This window comes from Pyrgilauda ruficollis, unplaced genomic scaffold, assembly GCF_017590135.1.
Source record: "Pyrgilauda ruficollis isolate IOZ18807 unplaced genomic scaffold, ASM1759013v1 scaffold41, whole genome shotgun sequence".
Taxonomy (NCBI): Eukaryota; Metazoa; Chordata; class Aves; order Passeriformes; family Passeridae; genus Pyrgilauda; species Pyrgilauda ruficollis.
The window spans coordinates 8356242-8377115 of NW_024525601.1; the positions used below are offsets into that span (position 1 = coordinate 8356242).

A 20874-nucleotide genomic window follows, 5' to 3' on the forward strand; every position below is an offset into this window, starting at 1 on the left:
AGATTTCTCCCTATTTCATAACAAAGATCGGGTTACCAATCCAGTGGAAGTTTTCATTAACCAGGAATGGAATACAATGGAACATAAAAAAACCAACTCAGTTGTTACAACACATTCCTACCGTGCAGATAGCTTGTGTTAGATGCTTGCATCCCTGACGATGATCGTTATTCACTGCATCGGCTCTTTGAAAGAAAAAGAGATTTAGTGAAGCAAAGACAGGAATTATTTAAACTGCTTTTCAGAAACTTAAACACAGAACTTACTGTCTCCGATACCAGGAAAGCACTCCATGTTCTAGAACTATCCAGTAGAGTTTCCAACCAAAAAATCGTGAGCTCTAAAAGGGGAAAAAAAAAAAGGCTAGGTAAGCTCAACAGAATACATTTAATACAGACAGCTCAGTGTGCAGCTGCAGTGTGATGAGCAGAACTGAGCTCTGGGTGGTAGGAGCCTGAGGCAAGAGACCACGAAGTGGTCTTTGTTTAGCCAAGGGCACAGGGACTTTGTGGTGTCAGGAGCTGAGGACTCAGCAGGAAGACTCCAGACTTTCACATGCTTAGATTGCAAGGGCAGAAAAACTCAGGGGGGTTCCTTCGTATTAAAGTAAGGATCCAGACATCTGAGACTCAGCTATGGGAAACCAAGGGTCAAGCTGGTAAGGAAACCTTGTCTGACTGAGTGTGGTGAGTTTACAGAGCCAAGCTGGGCACTCATCAACTCCCTGGAGCCACCAACTGCAAAGGGGCTTCAGTCCCAGCAGTTTAAAGTCTCTGGTGGAAGAAGTGTGATGGACAGAGGGACTCCTGCATGGTCAGGCAAAGAAGCTCGCTTAACACCTAAAACTAGTAAACATTACAGAAACCTTTTAGGTTCTGCATATCCTGATGATCACAACAACATGAGAGTATTTTCAATTGCAGCACTACTCTTGTTTTGGAATCACCTAAAGATAAAAGCTGAGCCTGCTACCCAGTAACAACTGAAATATTAAAATGTTGTATTTTTTAATATTACAAGAATTCTTGGGCACCACACAGTTCTATTTTATAAAATGAAATGAGAAACAAAACACATTGATGTCTCCAACTACAACACTTTATCTTTCTCAAGCTTTAGCACACAGTTCTTCTTTAAGAACAGCTCCTTATATTACAATTGTGGTATAGGAAAATTTACACTGAAAAAAGCTTTAAAGATTTCATTAAGCAACATAACTAAACATTCATGTAGACCTTCCATTCACTTGAGCAACACAGCCAAATGAGCTTTAAACTCTTTGAATGCCATCTTCCCACTAAGTTTTAAAATTTTCAGAAGATGATGGCAAAATATTAGTCACAGTTTCTTAAAGACAATGTATCAGTCAGAGATTATCAAAGTAATCTACTGAGAAAAGAAAAAGCATTTTGCCCACACAAAAGGAACAAAGCCTTATCACAGTGAAGCTTTGCCACAAAAATTACCAAGAAATAAAGATTTTAGTGACTGAGGTTATGATCAGGATACCACAAATCTGGTAGCTGCTCCACTCAGCCAGCCCATCTATACATATTATACAAAATTACTATTAAGTACTATTCAAAAATCCTTTCACTCATCAGTTATAACTGAACTATAGAAAAAGGACATACTTTGAAATCTTACAAGCTATTTTAGAAAGAGAAATAAGCCATACCTTCCACAGGAGACCTTCATATCGTCTCAGGGGTTTGTTGATAACCTGCACAGAAATTAAAGCTCATATAGGAATAGCTTCAACTAGACAGCCTTGGCATTTTAAATTGATACAAAAGTTCCTACCTTTCCAGTTTTACCTGCCAGTATCAGTTTCATTTCTGCACCTTGGGCTAGATCAAGGGGTGTCTGATCTGTTTAGTAACAAGACAAGGCATGAGAATTTGATGCAAGTAAACTCAGATGTACTTTAAAATAATTTGACACTCATTATCCATGAGTTTGGCCTTCAAGCATCTACACTTATAATTGGGGAACATCAACTCCTCAAGGGCAAAAGACTAAAAAAGGTATTGAATTTTAAGGCACTGCATTGCTCATCAGAATTCTATTAACCACAGAGAGCCCTTTGCCCTTACTGATTTAAATTTGTTTTTAGCTTCCATCTATAAAAAACAGTTTAGGACACTCACAAATATCAAGACAGAGGCATATTTAAACAGAGGACAAGAACACAGTTTGCATAACATCTGCATCAAGTTTTCTTCTTTTTGGTTTCATTAGAAGTCTTCTTCTAAGGAGTCACTTTGTCTTGGGCACATTTTCAATCTTGCTTTTTTTTGTTACCTGTGTTCAATATTTAGCATCAAGAAAACAAAAGCCAGGCACATTTCACGGTTAAGACAGTCAGGAAATTTTACAGAAACTGGAAAGCTTGGAAAATAAAAGCACATACAATAAGTATTTTGCTACAGTTCTCCAGCCTCTTGCAATTTAGCCACATTTGGCCTTCCTTTATTAGTGACACAAAGCTTGTAAAGCACTGTAAGGTTTTCCCTGAACACTGCATAATAAGAAACACAGCTTGCAGAAGATGTTGAATTTGTGTCTCCACTTAATAGTTAACGTACTCTTCATTTGGTACTCACCATTTTTGTTTTTTATTTTAGGATCTGCTCCATTTTTTAGAAGTTTCAATGCACAGTGCTTATGAGCACGGTACGCTGCACAGTGCAAGGGTGTGTTCCCCATCTGATCTGTACAGTTGATATCAGGTGGCTTGCGCTTGTTTAACTGGAAAAAAACAAAGTTTGCTTACTTATCAGTTCTCCCCCCTCTCCAGATGCCATATTCTCTATTTTCAAAATTAGTTGTTCCTAACTAGGATGCTTCAGTGTAGATCTGGCAACAAAGAGGGCATTTAGCAAGTGTTATGACAAGGGCAAGGAGTGCAACAATCAAACAAGACGTTCAGCTAGAGTAAGGAACTTCAGTGTTTTGCTTGCTATACCCCTTCCACCTCCGCTACACAATATGGAGACATTTTTCTGCTTAACTGCACAGTGCCAGGGAAAGTTGCTCAGTATTGCAGTCCAGTCATTTATATGCTAGAATGGCCCTGCCCAGCTCTACTGTCAAAAATCTGCTGTTCTTCATAGAAGACTCCCAGGCATGGTGCAGAAGTTAGCACAGGCCAGTGCTAAATCCAGAAAAAAATTGTGCAGCCACCCTGTTTCAGAGGGTAAGAACTTTGTACTGAAGGGTGGCAGACCTGCCAGTCTCAATGCCAGATATCCTAGGCCATTTAGAGCTCCTTGGATAGGCAATCTGTTACAAACAGTTTTGCTGCATTCTTAAGTCCATTAAGATAAAAGTACCTATGTAACCAAGGGAAAAAAAAACACAACCCAAACTTGAGTTTTACTTGCACACAATATAAACATTTTGAGAAACTGACCCCTTCAAAGAGCAGGGTCATGAAGCATGACACTGCTAACTACCCTAAAACACCACTACACTCCTATCCAAATATGTGGCTACTGGATGCATACATGGGGGTAGGACTGAATGATCAGTAGAGGTTCCTTCCAGCCCAAACCATTTTGTGCACTGCCAGCTACTTAAGCTCACAAGCCAGGTGGGAGTGCCTTACTAGAAAAGGCTAAGTTACTGATAAGCAGTCTTAGGAGAACAGAGTCACAAGTGCATGACAACAACTTTTGAGAAACTCAGTTTAAGTATTCACATTAGGTATATGCTATCTTTAGATAAAATTACAAAATATCAGAATTCCCATGGCCACAATTTAACATCAACAGCAACTACTTTATATGAACCTCAGAAGTAGTCCTATAAGGGATAAACTGTTTATCCCTTATACAAGGTGTTGTTTACAGCTGGTAAGAGAACAAAAGTCAAAAAGGGGGAGTTTGTGGAAGTACACCCTCATTAACACTGTAGTCAAATACTTGCATTCCTGAGGATTTCTAAGCTTTAGCTCTTTCCAACCAGCTGTTTTACATTTACTTCCTCTTCTGACTCTTGCCTCCATACATTTTAAGCCACATGCCTGTGCTTTCAGCACCTTATGCCATGTCACAAAGGAATATTTGGAAGAAAGCTTCATGCATCAACTCAGATAAAAATCTCTCCAGTCACTTCAGGAAATGTACAGTACATTTTTGAGAACTCACAGGAAGAACACACTGGCTTTGCCTCAAGTAGACTAAGGAGCCTGGGTTAAGATTCAGCTGCTGAAGATCTAACTTCTAGTAAATAGCATGTTCTGGTGTTAGGTGAAAGTAGTAAAAGTAGATATAAGCAGCTAAAGTTCCATGAGCATCATAGTCTGCTAATAAAAAAAAATTAAGTAGGAGCAGAAATGCCTGAACAATCAGTAGGTAAAGAATGGTGAATTTTGGAGCTAAAGGGCAGTTCTGAAGAGCTGAGGGTAGGAAAGTCAAAGTCACCATAGAGCTGTAAGTGTATTCCAAGGAACACCTGTTAAGAATTGACTTAAAACTGACTCTAGGTCAAAAACATGACAATACTTTGAAAAGTTTTAGAAGACAATATATAGCTCTCTTCCCATATACAGAGCTCAAAGACGGCAAATATTTTAAAAAAAGAAAATCACTTAGAAATTACAATGTTCACAGGGAGAATTACATGCTCATGCATAGTTACATGCCACATGAGAGAAAGCAGAGTTTTTTAGGGACAGATTTCTAGAAGGAGACAATTTTTTTCTGATATTTTTTCATATCAGATTAAGGATTAGTCAGCAGACATGTAACAAGCATTAAAATTATCAGAATCAAAACAGATCACTTATGTCAGTGTATTAATTACAATTAGTACAACTGTGCACTGTACTAATACACTGTTTTTTCACATATTGTGTTCTTTGTACAGTGCTAGATCTCTCACAATTTCAAAGAGGACAGTATAAAATCTCCAAATAAGAATTACAAGGATGACCAAAGATTAAACAAGAGTTTCCATGCAAGGAGCTAGAAAGACAAGGGTGTTTCGGGCTAAAAGAAAAATATTTAGAGGGGGGAAATAAATTGCAAACAGGTGTTCACTTCTGGCTTCCAGGCAGAAAAACAAAGAACATATACAAATCTCACATTTGTGAATTTTCATGCCTGAAAAGGCATTACTACAGGTGCTAAGTAGGTAAAAACTGTTCCATAATGCAAGTCTTACTTCTAAGGACACTCTTCAGGACTCTGAAAAGCTTGAGTTCAAGCACTGGGACTCTGCTTCAAAACCCAGCTGGATTTGGTCCTGAGCAAAATGCTCTAGTTCATTCTGCTCTGCAAACAGGAACTGGACTGGATCACGTCCAGAGGCACCCTCCAGTGTTTCTGTGATCTACTTCTGCCACAGCCTTACCATGCCACCACACTGTTCATCTGGGATTACTACGAGCGTGCACACACACAAATACACAGTTTTCCACTTCTGGTCAGCATGGAACTGTGCTGTGCAGATGACTGTCTGTTAAAAACTACAAGAGATGCTAATGAGAAAGAGCTTACTTTCAAGATTAAAGACAGGCCTCACTGTGGTGAAAATCTGGACATCCATGACATTAAGGTATCCACAATAACATAATAAGCTTATCTCAGCAGACCATGAACCACTACACTGCTGTTTACAACTAACTAGTGAATTATTTCTAAAGGATTTAATAACACAAAAGAAGTTGAAAATCGTTGGTTTTGCAACTTCCAACAAAGAGGGTTCTGCTTGAGGGTTCAGCACCTTACCAATACAACATGGGGCACAGCACTAATATTCCAGTCACAGCCTTTGAAATGCAAAGCACAAAGTCATATTTTGTTATATTAGCATTATGGGTTGAATCACTTGACTTGAATTCTTACCAACGCAGTCAGTTTCCCTGTTTCCCCCTCTCTTGCTGCTCCTAAGAGGAGTTCTTCCAGTTTCCTTTCTTGTGTCCTTTCCACTGCTATTAAAAAAAAGAGAAATAAAAGTAAGGTCATTCTCAGTAAAGTACATATGAGGTACAGCATTCAAAAATGTACAGCAAAACAAGCCTAGAGAAGCAAGAGTTTCCAGTATTATTTATTTGAGACAGGAATATTTATTTGAGACATAGAATATTTGCTCAGAAAAGTCTGTGTCAGAGCAAAAATATGTTCAAAGCACATAAAATCTGATAAGATGTGCAAGTTTGTATACACATACTTATTATTATTATTTTTTCAACTCTTAAAACCATGCCCACTACCTGCAGAAGGGAAAATGAGAACTATGCAACACCCTCATCTCAGATCTTCCCTACATTCTTTTCAGCTTCTCTTCTACTCTTCTTACCATCCTACCAAAATTTTATTCTTGTCTAACGATTCAGCAGATGAGCAGTGGAAATGAGTTACTTGTGCATTTGCATGTAGAATAAGAAGAGAGTTCACTTCTTACATGCAGTCTGTGGTAGTGGACACAGTAGTCTGTGGTAGAGCTCCATCAGTATTTAGGAGTATTACATAGTAATACCAGGAAGCAACAGTTTTTGAACTCTCCGAAACTATAATCAGTGGACTAGATTAGTTTTTGGACACCATCTGCCTCATCTCTGACACCTGTGAGGCCATGGTGGAAGCAAGGGGAAGTGTTTTTATTTTTTTTTGCCTTTTGACACAATGTCTAAGACTGCAATAGCAAGTCCTAAATCTGATCCATAACTGGGTCACCTTTGCAAACTGTTCAGAATTTTGCTCTCTAATGATCTGGTTGACACAAAGCCACTTACTGTTCTTGACTTGAGTTTTGTCTCTTCCAGTGAGCCAAGGCTGTGACTGCCCACATGCCATTCAAATCTGTAGCAAGGACTACTCCAGCAGGACTGAAATAGTAACCTGAACAATGCTATTTGTATTCATAATACTTAACTCTAGAGTCCCAAAAAAACTCCACTTGTCAGTATCGCAGACAAGAACCAAAAACTATGACTGTTTTCTTTCTAATAACCAGATTTAAAAAGAAAATTCAACTGAGCTTCTGTAACTTGCAGGGAAAAAACAAGCAGCTTTTAGAATGCACACGTTAAAAAAAGACCAAAACAAACTTTAACCTATTCAAGTTACCTTCCAACATATTCCTTATGTCTTTGTCATAGGTAACTTCTTTTGCAGTCTCTCCACTGCCGTTAACAATAGAAGGATCAGCATTATGCTGCAAGAGTAACATCACCACCTCCTGAAAAACAATTCAAAAAACACTCCTTATCTGTCTGTGTAACTGCAAGGCCACAATCAGGCTTTCTAGCTATTGACATCCTGTAAGATGAGCTTTGTAACCAACGGCTTCTCACCACTGCTGGTTTCTTATGAAAACAGGAAGGGATGTTTTAGAGAGATTGAAGAGTGAGACTGACTGCAACATTTTCTCTCCCATCAATCAGGCTGAAGGAACCAACACCTGGTGTGACTGCTGACTTGGACAGATAAAAATTGTACAACTGGCTCTTTTGAAAAAACAGTAAGTAGTCACTACTTCTGAAGGGCCAAGATGTTATCCATAGAGGTAGTACTAGTTTTGGAATGATGAATGATGGTGGCAATGGGGGACGGGGTGGAGGAGGGGAATCGAACTAGTGTCACATTACACAGGCCTATAACAAGCTCTTTAGTTCTAATTAACTATGAAGAAACAGCACTTCCAGACACTGTGTGGAAATGGGCCTGTGTGTCCTCATTCAAGAGATTTCTTTCCCCTCCAGAAGCTACTAAGATTAAAACAATGTGGTTTCTCTCTGTGGTTTTTTTTTTTTTTTTCGGACAGTTATGCAAGCTAGGCAATGTGCCTAATCCTTCTGAACACGCTGTACCAAAACAGACAATAAGTCATTTTTAGACCCTGTAAAAACATCTTTTTGAAGTGATCTTATTGCTAGTACTTTCTTAATAATTCTGCAAGTGAGGCTTAAAAAAGCCACCATACTTTACCTTACGGCCTGTGAAAGCTGCTCGATGGAGCGGAGTGTCCCCCATGTCATTCAGCACATTCACATCTGCACCTGCCTAAACAGCAAGACCAAAAGACATCTGAATATCCTTCCAACAAGAACTACATGGCTATTCCCTCTGCCTGGAGGGAGAAGGGGAGACAGGACACTAATGTAGACTTCGTGGCAAATCAGATCAGAACTGCAATACAGTTATCCTGGAAACAAGGATGAAGTATGTATCTAAGATTCATCACCAACATTCTCTCAATTGCTTCAAAAAGGAAAAGCCCCCTGCATTTTTCCAGGCATATCTCACACTTTTAAGAAGAGGGTATATGGAAAGTAAGTTTAATACAAGGGCTGGGGGCTGTTATTGTCTTGGTTTTTGTTTGGCTTGGGTTGTTCGGGGTTTTCTAGGTTTTCCTGTTAAATCTCCCTTTTTTTGGTCATGCACTTTCTCCATCCCACGCCTTTTATCTGAAAGGAGGAGTGGTTGCCACACTGCACAGGCACTCTTCCAAGAAACCAAGAAATCCTATCCTTCTTTCATTAAGTATTTCTTCTACACCACGCTACCTAACCTCTCAAAGGGTCAAAGAGAGGGCAGAGCATACTTAACTTCATCACATATGTTTAGATCATACGATTTAGCCAGGTCATTGCTGCCTGCCTCAAGTTAACTGATGAACCTTACTAGTTCCAGAGCCCTGCTTCTGATAATGCCTCCTTCACTTGCTTTTGCACAAGTACATAGACACACTTATACATGGCTAGCTTCCTGAAGTGCATGGCATCACTTATTTCTCACCTTGTTCTTTAAATAATATCCTTTCAAGAGCTCTATCAAAAGAACTAAAAGTACTAAGTCCTTCTATACCCTATACTCTTCCAACTCTTGAAGCTGGATGCTTGATAAATGTATTAAGTGATAAAACTTTACCTTTTGCTTTAAGTAGCCTGCTTGAATTGAAAATTGCTTTGTTTACTGAGCAAGTGTGTAGGCTAGAGAAAAATTTCTCAAAGAAATCTCAAATTTGTTTCCTTCTTTAAAGTCTGGATTACGCTGTCAGCTTTTATTCTTAATGAAAATCAAGTTTAGCACTAGTTAGCTTTGTACTTGAGCCTGTTTATCGCACTCCTGCCATCCAGCAAAATCTTTCAAATTTGAAAGAGGGTCTAATATAGTTAAGGTTGGTTGAAGCTACCCTGAGAGCAAAAACAAAAAAAATTCAGTCAGAAACCACATAGTCACTGCATTTGCAGTTGTTATGCAAATACAAACTCATCCATTTTGATAACAGAAATCCATAATTTCAAAATTCACCGTGCAGTTCATTATTTCAAACGTTAGAAATAATGAGTCAAAATATATTAGCCTGCACCTGAAAGAAACACATATAGGCTACTCTGCACAAAATTCTGTGCATACTTCTATGCACAATATAGAATTAGATAATGCAGAATTTTTTGCATTTGAGACACTTTAGCCTTTTCTACAGCTCAGTAACTGAAACTGCCTAAACTTAAGCACTTTGTGTACAACAGTAAACTAATCAAACTATTGAAGTAATTGCATGACTAGTATCACATGCTGGCTTATTATATACAGATACCCACTAAGCTTCAAAAAACCTGAGCTTTCATGAGTGCATATCTATATATTGCAGATCTTTAGTTCCTATATGCAGATACTTAACTGCAAGAGAAAACCAGCTAAGTACCAGTAATTGTAAAAACTGCTCAGAGTAAGGGCAGTATGCTACTGTATAGACTTCCACTGTCACTATTTTGGATCCTTCTAAACCAGGCCTATCTTAACGTCACAACAGTTACATGTTACATGTAGATAAACTGTAGGAGTGCCTCTGCCTCTCTGCAAAGCCTCCTTTCATCTACCACAAAAACCTGAAGAAACCCTAACTGCTTCTAACCTTACACAGAGAGGAAAACAGATATATACCTTCAGCAAATCCTCTACCACAACAGCATGTCCAAAGTAGCAAGCAAGGTGAAGAGGTGTCCAACCCATATTAGACTTACTTCTGCCTAAAAGACAAAAGAGGTAAATGAAGTTTTGATCACACAGTACAAAAGAGATATTGTTGTGTGCTTGGAGGTTGTCATGGATGACCATTCTTCACAGCAGCAGAGGAATAAAGAGGCTGGAAGCATCAATACTACTCATAATATTTAAATTACTAATTCAGGAGGCAGTTTGAGAAAGATAGATTCAAATCTAAAAAAAAAAAAAAATCAAAACTAAACACTAAATACCTAACAAACCAAACAAAATCAACCCCAAAAACCCAAATAAAAACCCCCACAACTTTATGAAAGGGAAAAGTCATGTCACCTGAGACTAAAACTTTTCTTTGCATGCAACACCTTTCAATACCAGCAAGTAGCTTCAGTTACTTTCCTTCTTTATTCACTATGAAAATGGCACATGCAAGCACATTTTTCTCTTTTTTATCAAAACACTCATTGGTTTACACAATTTTATTTTCTTCACACAAACGAGAGGTAAGACAACCCATCTTTCAAACAAAGGATTCAAACTAAAATAGGTGGAATGACCCAATGTTGAGGCTTTTTGTCGTCAGCTTTGTCTTGTGCTTTACTCAGTTCTAATAAAGACAGCCTCATTAAGTAATGTGCTTTGAAATCTTTATGCATAGTAGAACTCATGTATCATCTACAGCTCTAAGTCTCAGAATGATAAAGAACAGACAGAAAGCAGGCACACGAATGATCATGGAAAATAAAATATGATTTATGCTTTAAAGAGCACTTAAAACATGACCTGGAAGACTGGCTGTATGAAACTCAACAACTCTCCCACAATAATTTCTTTAAAAGCAAGATATTAAAGCATTCAAGATTACTAAAGTTAATAAGTCACTTTACTTTCCAATGGCAACACTCAACTATATTAAGCAAAAGAACCCGTACCCTGTTTTTAACTAAGCAATACACCCACAGCATTACAGTGTCACCTAAAAGCTATCATTTTGTACTTGGAAGAAAAATGAAAATAAGGCAGTAGAAATTGTTTTGAAATCACTGCCACCATAAGTTTTCCCCTGTCACATAAGCTCAAGTACTGAGGCATGGAACACACACAACATAAGTTTGCCCTGAGAAAACAAGCCACAAGCACAAGGAAAATAAACCATTCATCTTGAAAGTTCATCATCTTTTCTGCTCTCGTATTAAAAATTAACATTAGAATGTGATTCAGAGCTGAAATATTTTCCCATTTCTTATAACTGTTTCCAGCTAACATTCCTGCTCTTTATTGACAATTTCTTTTGTAATTTGATTCTCCTTCTTCTGAACTCTTGTTGTTTCCAATCCCAGATTTAGATCTTTCCCTCATTACAGTCTGGCCAACAACAGAGCTCCTACCCTATGTTACTGATGGGCCAAAGTATTACAGAAGATAAATACTGTGTGGACCACTAACTCCGGGGCTAGTTATGTTGGATAACATACTAAAGGGACATCACTCATCCCTCAGTCCAGTAGGGACTAATGTTCATTCAAAGAACACAAAAGAGATCTGAGTTGCACTGAATTCATACAATTAGGTCAAAACATTCATTAGTTAACAGCACTGACAAGACAGTTCTCTCTGTGGTTTTTTTTTTTTTTTTCAAAAACCAAAAAAAACCAACCAACCAACCAACCAACCAAAACAAAAAAAAAAAACCAAAAAACCAAACACAACCAGAAATCTCTCCAGATTTATAGTTCTTACTGAATAAAGTAAGAACAGGCCCTTGTTCTGCATCCACTCTGAATGTCTGCATTTCTGATGTTAGCTGACCATTTATTTCTCAAGCTTTTGAGGTATTACTTCTCTTCAAAGTGACCACAAGTGTTTGCACTTTATTTTAAACCATGACAGCGACAGTATTACACTAGGGAGAATGCAAGGATAGGAAAGAAGAAACAATGTAATTCCAACAAAAAACATAATTCCTTTCCCTCTTACACAAAGCTCTTTGGTATAATGCCACTTAACTCTAAGTCTCAAGTGTTACCATTTGCTTAGAGAATGGAGACAAGGTAGGCAGCCCTTTTCCAGCTGTGTGCTGCTAGGCCACTGCGTAGTCATTCAAAAGTGTATTTTGCCATAACACACTATTGACCATTGACCTTACCTTACAGAGTTTTTACACTGCAAATTCCTAGATACCCTATTTTATTGTATTTAAGAAGAATGAGCCAAGAGATGTCCTTAGAAAACACGATTATTTTGGATGAAACCTGGGTTTGGTACTGTTTTAATGTACATTCCTTCTTTCCAAACCAGTGAACTGAGGAACCCAAAAAGAGAAGTTTAGATAATTTGGCTGGATTTTCCTCAAGCAAATCCTGCTTATCTGCAAGCACTGACTGGGTAGAATACAGTCACAACTGAGCAAGTACAGAAGCTTGAACTTATTTTCTCTTCCTTCAGTTTGGTAGAAATTGTGATGTTTAGGATCACTGTTGTCAGACTTGGCACTTATGAATATACAGCACACACAGCCTCAGATGTAGCTCCCCTCTGAAAAGACAAGGAGAAGATGTCAAAAGACAGGTTTTGACACCCAGACACACCAACTTGTCAAACTTTGGGCTACCAAGGCACACCCTGCAGGACGTTTACACCACCTGCAGTACAGCCTCCCACCTGCTCCAGATGCACTTTATTCCAAGCCAAGCAGCACTGCAGTATCAGATGGAAATCCTGAAGGAACTGCTACAGCACTGAAGACATTCCCCATACCCTGACTTTCTAGGGACATCTATTATCCAAGATAATGACAGGACCACAAGAGGCTGTCAGGAAGAGAAGGAAGATTAAGCATTGCAAAAAGATAGTTACAGTCTACAGTGTGTACTTTAGTTAATCATCAGGTTGTTATGCAATTACTATCTGGTGCTACCCAACAGATCAGAACTTGTAGCAAGACACAGTGGTTTAGCTAGTGAGGAGGCAGAATGCCAGGGCCAGTTATACAGCAGAGGCTGTTTGGCCTGAATTTGTCTTAGACTGTTTCCAATGGAACACTCTATGGGAGCAAAGTGAAACAAGTCAGTCTCTGAAAAATGACTACAGATTTAACTCTGAAGTTTCACACAACTAGAGCAGTTCCTCCAAATAACATTAATTACACTTCTGTGTCCTCAGACATTTAGAAGAATTGAAACTTCAAAAGCAGAGATTTCACAGTGAACAAAATCCATATTTGGAACTAGTTTAGGTTAAATGTAATATCAAAGCACATTCCTAGCTTTAGGAACCCTATAGCTTCCTAGACCTCCCATTAGCAAGCAAGTATTAACCAACTGGCATGTACTTCTGAACTGGAAAAACAGCTAAGCACCATCTTTCACTTCATTACTTGAGTCTCTTCTACGCTGCAGACTTTCTCACCAGAGACCCCTTTGCTTGATATAACAGACAGTAGAGTATACCATGTCAGTAAGTTTCCTTGACTTCAGATTATGCGTAAGAACACATCAGAGACACTCTGACACCTCTTCTAAGGACAGGAGACTTCAGGAACTTATTTATGGGCACCGTTGCATGAATCTTAAGGTACTTTTACTCCAATTGTTTAGGCACTACACATATTGAATATTTACCAAGGATATACTTCTGGGGTGGAGGACTTCAGCTTCATCAAGGTATGTTTGGCTCCCCTTTAAATTATGAACTAGCTCCCCAGAGATGAAGTAGCAAGAGCTTGGGTTTCACAACTTCTTTTCTAAGGTGAGTACATTAACCGTTGAGAAAACACAAACACGGCTGAGTAGTCAAACAAAATGATAAGTAAGCTAATGATTAAGAATGAGACTTGGGAAAGGGATAGAGCTTGTTCAGGTAATAGGAATCCCTGCCCTTTAGGGCAAGGTGTTCCCATTTGTCAAGGTTGAGAGGAAGCACAGTTGATTACTCCCCTCTCCCTCTGCAGCACCTTCTTCTCAGTGCTGCTAAACAGCTAAATGACAAGCAATGGAATACCAGCCTGGGTAGAAAGAGTGAGATTCACATCCACATCTTGGAAACAACCAGAAACACACTCATGTAAATAAAGAGAAATATAAATCTACTAAAATAACAAAGAGGTAAGGTAGTCTGCAACTGCTAGCAAGCTTGCAAATCTAGTCCCAGTTTGAAGTTTTTAATGCACAGCAAGCAAGTTGCTGAGCCACACCTATGTTAGCTGCACATCAGCAAAACTTCAGTGATGGCCAAAGACCCAGACCTAGATGAAGAGCAGTCTTAGCTTCTTTTCCCAAGTAACCTAGTATTCTGCAGAAGTAAGAAGTAAACATTTGTCCCAAACATTTTTGCAAGTGGCAAGACATGTAACACTTCTACTGTGTGATAACAAAATATGGGGCTAAAAAACCCCAAAATAATAAACCCTTACACTGAGCAGAGCACAAATGACTGACCTTATCTAATATTCTCTGCAGCTCTGATGAAAGCTATTTACCTCCCTGAACAATCCCCAGGCACCACAATCTGTTCTGTTTAGTATTCTAAAGCCTCAAAATTGGCAGAAGTATGAACACAGGCAAAAAGAGGTACTGTTCCCTTGTCGACACATCTAGTGTCTATGAATTACGCTGAGTTTTTCTGTACACTGCAAATATCCATACTCTTTTATTATCCCTCCCCTATGCAAATATGCCCTTAAGTCACAGTATAAAAGCTGTTTAAGTGGGTTTTTTTATTACTGTACTGAGCACTCCAAAGAAAGCAAGATTATACTACCGCTATCAGTTTCACTACATGTGACTTTAACAGCAAGATTGCAAACATTTGAGGAAGGCTACTAACCTTTACAGTTGATATCAAAGCTTATTTCTCCTTTGTCCAAGGTATCCAACAGCTGTTTAACTTCTTCAGCATTTCCATTTCTAGCATCATGGAGAAGCTGTTGTTCTGCTTCTGTAGTCATCTCTGATAAAATATACAAAAGAAGAGATTGTGCAATCAGTTATACGCTGTAAGTTATGGCTTAAAATTACGTCACCTTTAGCTGTTATTTAATACTAACCCTGGTACGAGAAAGATAACTATTCTCTCTGTGGCACACACTTAATGCCCAAGCTGTTGCAACAGCCCAGCACACAGGCTACTAAGAAGCATTAAAATTCCTCATACAAAGCAGTTAAATAACCAAATACCCATGTTTTCTTGCTTCTCTGTTTTCTAGGTTCTAAGGGTGGCTTGGGAGTTGAAACTCTATGCCATAAACAAGGCAAGCTTTGCTACAAGCATAACCAGTAAGCATTTGCTTTTTCCTTACAAGGCTTTCACCCTTATCCCTTCAGGTTTCCAAAGGCAACAGGAATGAAAAAAAAAAAAAAAGAAAGTAACTATGTACATCCATTAACCCAAGTATTACCTGAGAATTAATTGACAATTATTTTGGCTGCCAACCCTAGAGAACAGAACGTCTTTGCATGGAGATGTCAGATACCCATCAGTGATTAGTACTACCATCTCCTGAGCCTGGGTATCTGAGACCCTGCAACCTCAATGTGAAGGGGAATTGGGGACTCAGACAACTTTGTAGATTTGACTTTATCTTTAAGAAACACAACAGTACAATATAAGGAAGTTAACACACAACTGTAAAAGATCACTAATTAATTCTAATCCTACCATTGCTCTTGAACTGCAAAGAAAAAACAAAAGGTATTTATGACTTTCAAAGAAGGGAGAAAACAAAACCTTTTAACAAAACTATTTTACAGCTCTCTACTAGATGGGGAGCCTTAGATCTTTGGGCAAGCAATACTGCTACTTACCAGGTCTGTTGAAGAATACAGTTACTAAGTGATGTCTTAACCAATCTTTTTCTACACTGAAATCACAATCTGAAGTTGGTTTGCCTTTTTTTTTAATGCCATTACAATAGTGACCAACTGTATGAAGTTTAACAAGCACAAGTGCTGGACTCTGCATCTGGGACACGGCAACCCTGGATGTGGACAGGGGAGTGAGATGTTGGAGAGTACCAGTGCAGAAAGGGACCTGGTGATGGGTCCTGGTCGATGGCAAGTTGAACACAAGTCAGCAGTGCCCTGGTAGCCAGGAGCGCCAACTGTGTGCTGTGGGGCATCAGGCACAGCATTGCCAGCCAGGCACAGGAGGGAATTGTCCTGCTCTGCTCTGCACTGGGACAGCCTCACCTCGAATGCTGAGGGCAGTTTTGGGCACCACAATATAAAAAAGGCATTAAGCTATTAGAGAGTGTCCAAAGGAGAGCAATGAAGATGGTCAAAGATCTGGAGGGGAAGCTTTGTCAAGGGAGGCTGAGGTTATTTGGTTTGTTCAGCCCAAAGAAGAGGAGACTGAAGGGAGAGCTCATTGCAGTCTCTTATGGGGGAAAGCAGAGGGGCAGGTACCAACTTCTTCACTCTTGTGTCCAGTGCCAGGACTTGGGGAAAAAGCATGAAGCTGAGTCAGGGGAGATTTAGGCTGGGTATCAAGAAAAAGTTTTTCACCCAGAGGGTGGTTAAGCACTGGAACAGGTTCCCCAGAAAAGCAGACACAGCACTAAACCTGACATCCAAGAAGACAATGCTCTCAGGCACATGGTGCAACTCATGGGGCATCCTGCATAGTGCCAGGACCTGGACTCGGTGATCCTGATGGGTCCCTTCCAATTCAGCTTATCCTATTACTCAACTAGACCTAGATACAGCATTTCCCTATTGAAATATATTGCTTTTAAGCAGTGTCAAGAAACTATGTTAGAAACAACTTCAAAAGACTGTGCTGCTATAGACAATTTATTGCTGTTGATACAACAGGAAAACAAGAGACCCTGTCCAAATTTAGTGTCTCCAGTTTAGGATATTCACCTGACACACTAGGTTTACCAGATCCTGCAGTCAGTTAATGATTACTGGCCTCACACAGGTAGCTTTCCTATACTAGCAGAGGTTTTGAATGGTCCCACAAACTGTTTACACTCTGCTGCTCTGGACAGGCAGCCTGATTGCACCACACACACTCACAGCTTAAATAGATGCAGGGAGCTCTTTAACTACGGTAAGATAAGAAGCCACTCAGCAAGAAAAGAGACAGTGAGAACACTGGGTAAGGAACAAAAAGCCTGTAACAGTGGCAGATCCTGCAATATTCAAGACTGAGGCAGAAATTAGAACAGGACAGACTGCCAAAGAGCTAACAACACAGCAAAAAGAGGTTTCCCTACCTTTTCCTCAATCAGCAAAGGCAGAGAGAGAATCTGTTTCCAAAGAATTTGACAAAGACTAAGCAAGCCCTTTCTAGCATATTTCAGAAGAACAGACTGGATCGGTCACCTGCAATTTACGACAGACACAGGATACAAATGCCTTCTCCAGAAGCAGTTAGTCAGCACTCTTGCTCATGCATATTTTTCAGTTCTACCAGAAAACAAAACAAAACAGTACTAGTTCCTCTACCAGTCGTTCGAGCCCTGAAGATACTTTCTCCTTTAAACAGCAGTCTATCCACTTGTGGAGGCAACACAGCACAGTTTATTGTTACTAGGGCAGGTATAATTTTCCTCAGTGAATCAGTTCTAGCAGTGTCTAGAGAATGATCAAAATCATGTATGTTAATGTATTATCAGCCTGTAATACTATCCCTGAAGCTGAGTGATACAGTTTCAGCAGGACACAGAATGCAGCACTGAGAATCACACAGACCAAAGATAAGAGGACAGTTCGACTCATTTTGCTGGCTTAGCCATCACTGGGGGGAAAGGGGAAGAAAAAAAGCAAAGCTCATAGTTCATTTTCACCCCCTCCCACACAGTATTGCTTTAGCCATGTCTCAGATGAGAAACATGCTCCTATCATTGCCCTGTATCGTTTGTCAACATCCCACCTACTTAGCAGGTACAAATACCAACGCATTTTCAACGCATTAACAACCTGCTGTTTCCATTTGATATTGACGAGAAGGAAGAAAAGAATGTTTGGGAAAGAAACCAAGACGCTGATTCAAATAAACGACTCTTGCATCCAGCAAGGCCTATTATGTACATGAGCAGAATCTTAAACAGGTCAAAATACACTGAAAGTTCAACTGCTACATAAAATTACTTGCATAGTTTTTCTACCACTGAATAGTTGTAAGGTTAAAATCACTGATTTGTTTGTACTCTTAAAGCAAACACTAGCAATAGAGTAACATGCACAGTAACATGGTCTGCCTGCTTCACTGGTTTACTCCTCAAAGGCCTTGCTGTTCAGGCCAAGCCTCCAATTTCAAATACACTTTGTAAGCCTGCAGCACGCAATGACGCAGAATAATTACTGTCTGGCTACTAATCACAGAAGGATCACTCACGTGAAAGTGTTTCTACAATTGGGGCTGGAAAGTGCATCTGCATGCAGTTACTCATCAGACAAATGATAAAGAACATACAGCTTCAGCTAATAAGCTAAACGACATGCCTAAATAAAGCTGGCAGCAAGGAGACTTAACAGAACCTTTTATACTGTTGTAAATACTGTTTTAAGCAATAGGATTTGCTCTGTAATGGAGATGAGAAGCCACCAACAGAAGTTTGAGTAACAAGTTTAGAGTATGGAAACAAATCAATGCATGGGCACTCAAGTGGTGTGCACTTGCAGCTGTACTTTGTACACGTATACTCCTGTGCAGACAGGATTTTATTTGGTCCCATGACCCATCATGAAGAGCTCTAAAATCCCCACCCACCAGTTTTGAGGCACCAATCCAGGCCATCAGCACTGAGGGAGAAATGTAATAGTTTAGTTTGGAGTTATTAGCCTTAAGATACTAATAGCATGTTCATCTATATGGATTGTGCTGCCTCTATGCAAATCTACTAGCCACTTAAAAGAGAAAACATCTTTCATTCAGCCATGCTGCCATCATTACCTTATTCCATTAATCAGCTGATACAGGCACACTGCCTTTCATGGCCCCTATTTAAGCCTTGTGTCCTTGAAAGTCTTGCATGGCAGTCTCCACAGTCACTGGTACATCATGACACAACACCACAGGACATTATTTAGTATCTCCTCTGCAGCTGAGATGTGACTGCAAGGCACTTCTGTTGAACTCATTAGGACTACCACAGCAGTACTTGACCGCTAACTGAATCTTATCCTTTAAGAAGGTATACAAAATAGCATTAAGATGCTCTGCTTTTATCTGCTTCTATGCGACCTATGCCAGAGTGATTCTGTCACATTACTAGAGGGTCTATCTTCACACAGGGGTTGTTTCCAACACAGAGAACACAGGTTACCATTCTGCCTGCATGCCTGCTTAATGGAGTTTTGCAGAATACTTCAACACAAAAGGCCAACTAACTACCTACCTGCTAGGATAAAGTCCAAGCAAAAAAAAAAGCTTCTTTTCTCCAAGTGACCTATGAAGATCCACAGTGCCATTCCTGACTACAAGGCAGCACTACTTGTAAGACCCACTTGCTTTTGCTTTAGTTTCTTCTGCTGAATTCTCTAGCTATGTAGGCAGCCCAGAACAATAACAATATATACTAAGCAGAATATGAGTGGGTTACACTCATATACCGCTAAAAAAGCAGGAGAAGCAGCACTATGCTTGGCCAACCTAACATTAAGGCTCTGAGGCAGCAGCCACAGGTTGTACAGGAAGTTTTCTCCCCATGACAAACAGTAAGGCTGGCAAAAAGCACAACATTGCCTAGTATTTCAATAGATCTTCCTCTAGCAACGAAAATCAGATTTCTGTAGGAGAGGCTGATACGTGTTCAGGAAGATTTCTTACATGTCCCAGCACGCACACGTTATGATGTGATGCTTGCAGAGAAGGCGGGCAAAATGCACCAAACTGCACAAACAGACAGAACCTGTCCACAAACCCACACAACACACTGTACTGACAGGAGCTGCTCCAAGAAGAAAGAGTGGCTGTACTAGAAGCATGAGTGATGTTATCTAAAAGCAGTTGTTTCAGTCTTTGGGTAAAGGGTTATGGAAGTTAGAAGCTGGTCATGCTTCTATGACACAGCTGTGAAATCAGCACCTCTCTAAAATCAAGATATTATTTGTTTAATAGCAATTAACACATGTGCAATAACTCATCTATTCAGCACCACTATTTAAACTAATCCTCGTTCTTGGGCTGTTTTCCGCACATATTTCATTTCTGTTACACCAAAGACTTGCTTTCAGCCCAGGCGCTCTGAATAAGCTTACCCACAGCTCGTGCGAGATCTCACCCGGATCAGCAGGCAGGCACAGTCCCAAGCAGTGACAACTTCAGCAGGACCGCCGGAGTTCCCTACGCCCGCCTGGAATCGAGCGGCTCGTTCCGGTCCCGGTAATTAAACACTTTTTAAGGCGAGCCGGGCGCGTCGCAGCAGCTGCGCTCCTTGCCTGCGGGGAAAGGTGCGCTCAGACCTGCGGGCACCGGCTAGCGCCGCGCCTGTTCCAGGGAGGGGAACAGCGCGAAGAGGAGGAGGAAGGAACACCCACGCACAGCAGCAAGCCAGGACACCGCTTCCCAAGGGCGAGACCACCCCGGCCCTCGCCTCCAAGGCCGCCTCTGCTTCGTGCCTCGAGCCGAACCCGGCTTGGGGCCGTCCCCTCAGCCCGCACAACGGACTCCTGAGGGAAGGGGCAAACAGCGACACCCCCGCCCCCGAACACGCCCCCGGCGGCTGCGGTGGAGAGGCGGCCACGGCAGCAACAAAGCCAACGCCGCTGCGGGAGAGCGGCGCATCCCCCGGCGGCCCCGCGTCCCCGCCGCGGAAGGAAACCCGCCCCGGGCGGGCGGGCTGGCCCACGGCCGGCCTCGCCTCGCCTCGCCCCGCGAGCTGCCGCCGCCGCCCCGCGCCGTGCCGTGCTACGCGCACCGGGCGCGGTTACATGTGACCGGCAGCGGCGCCCCGGCAGCTCCCCCCGCC

At 40.7% G+C, this 20874-nt stretch overlaps 1 protein-coding gene across 5 annotated transcripts in view; it reads right to left on the reverse strand.

Moving 5' to 3' along the window:
- OSBPL1A (oxysterol binding protein like 1A) overlaps positions 1-20874 on the reverse strand; it is a 78048-nt gene that overhangs the window by 56425 nt on the left and 749 nt on the right. Inside the window, exons 1-12 of one of the 5 annotated variants that reach the window (XM_041477588.1) lie at positions 20448-20772; positions 20188-20344; positions 14784-14906; positions 9900-9985; positions 7938-8012; positions 7077-7188; positions 5853-5938; positions 2607-2751; positions 1804-1871; positions 1679-1723; positions 267-340; positions 122-185 (exon numbers count right to left, since the gene is read on the reverse strand). In XM_041477588.1, coding sequence (XP_041333522.1) covers positions 122-185; positions 267-340; positions 1679-1723; positions 1804-1871; positions 2607-2751; positions 5853-5938; positions 7077-7188; positions 7938-8012; positions 9900-9985; positions 14784-14904 — 876 coding nt within the window. In that variant the 5' untranslated portion in view covers positions 14905-14906; positions 20188-20344; positions 20448-20772. Of the gene's footprint in view, positions 1-121; positions 186-266; positions 341-1678; positions 1724-1803; positions 1872-2606; positions 2752-5852; positions 5939-7076; positions 7189-7937; positions 8013-9899; positions 9986-14783; positions 14907-20164; positions 20773-20874 lie in introns of those variants that run through there. The other 4 variants (XM_041477587.1, XM_041477591.1, XM_041477590.1 and 1 more) reach the window with 4 other exon arrangements.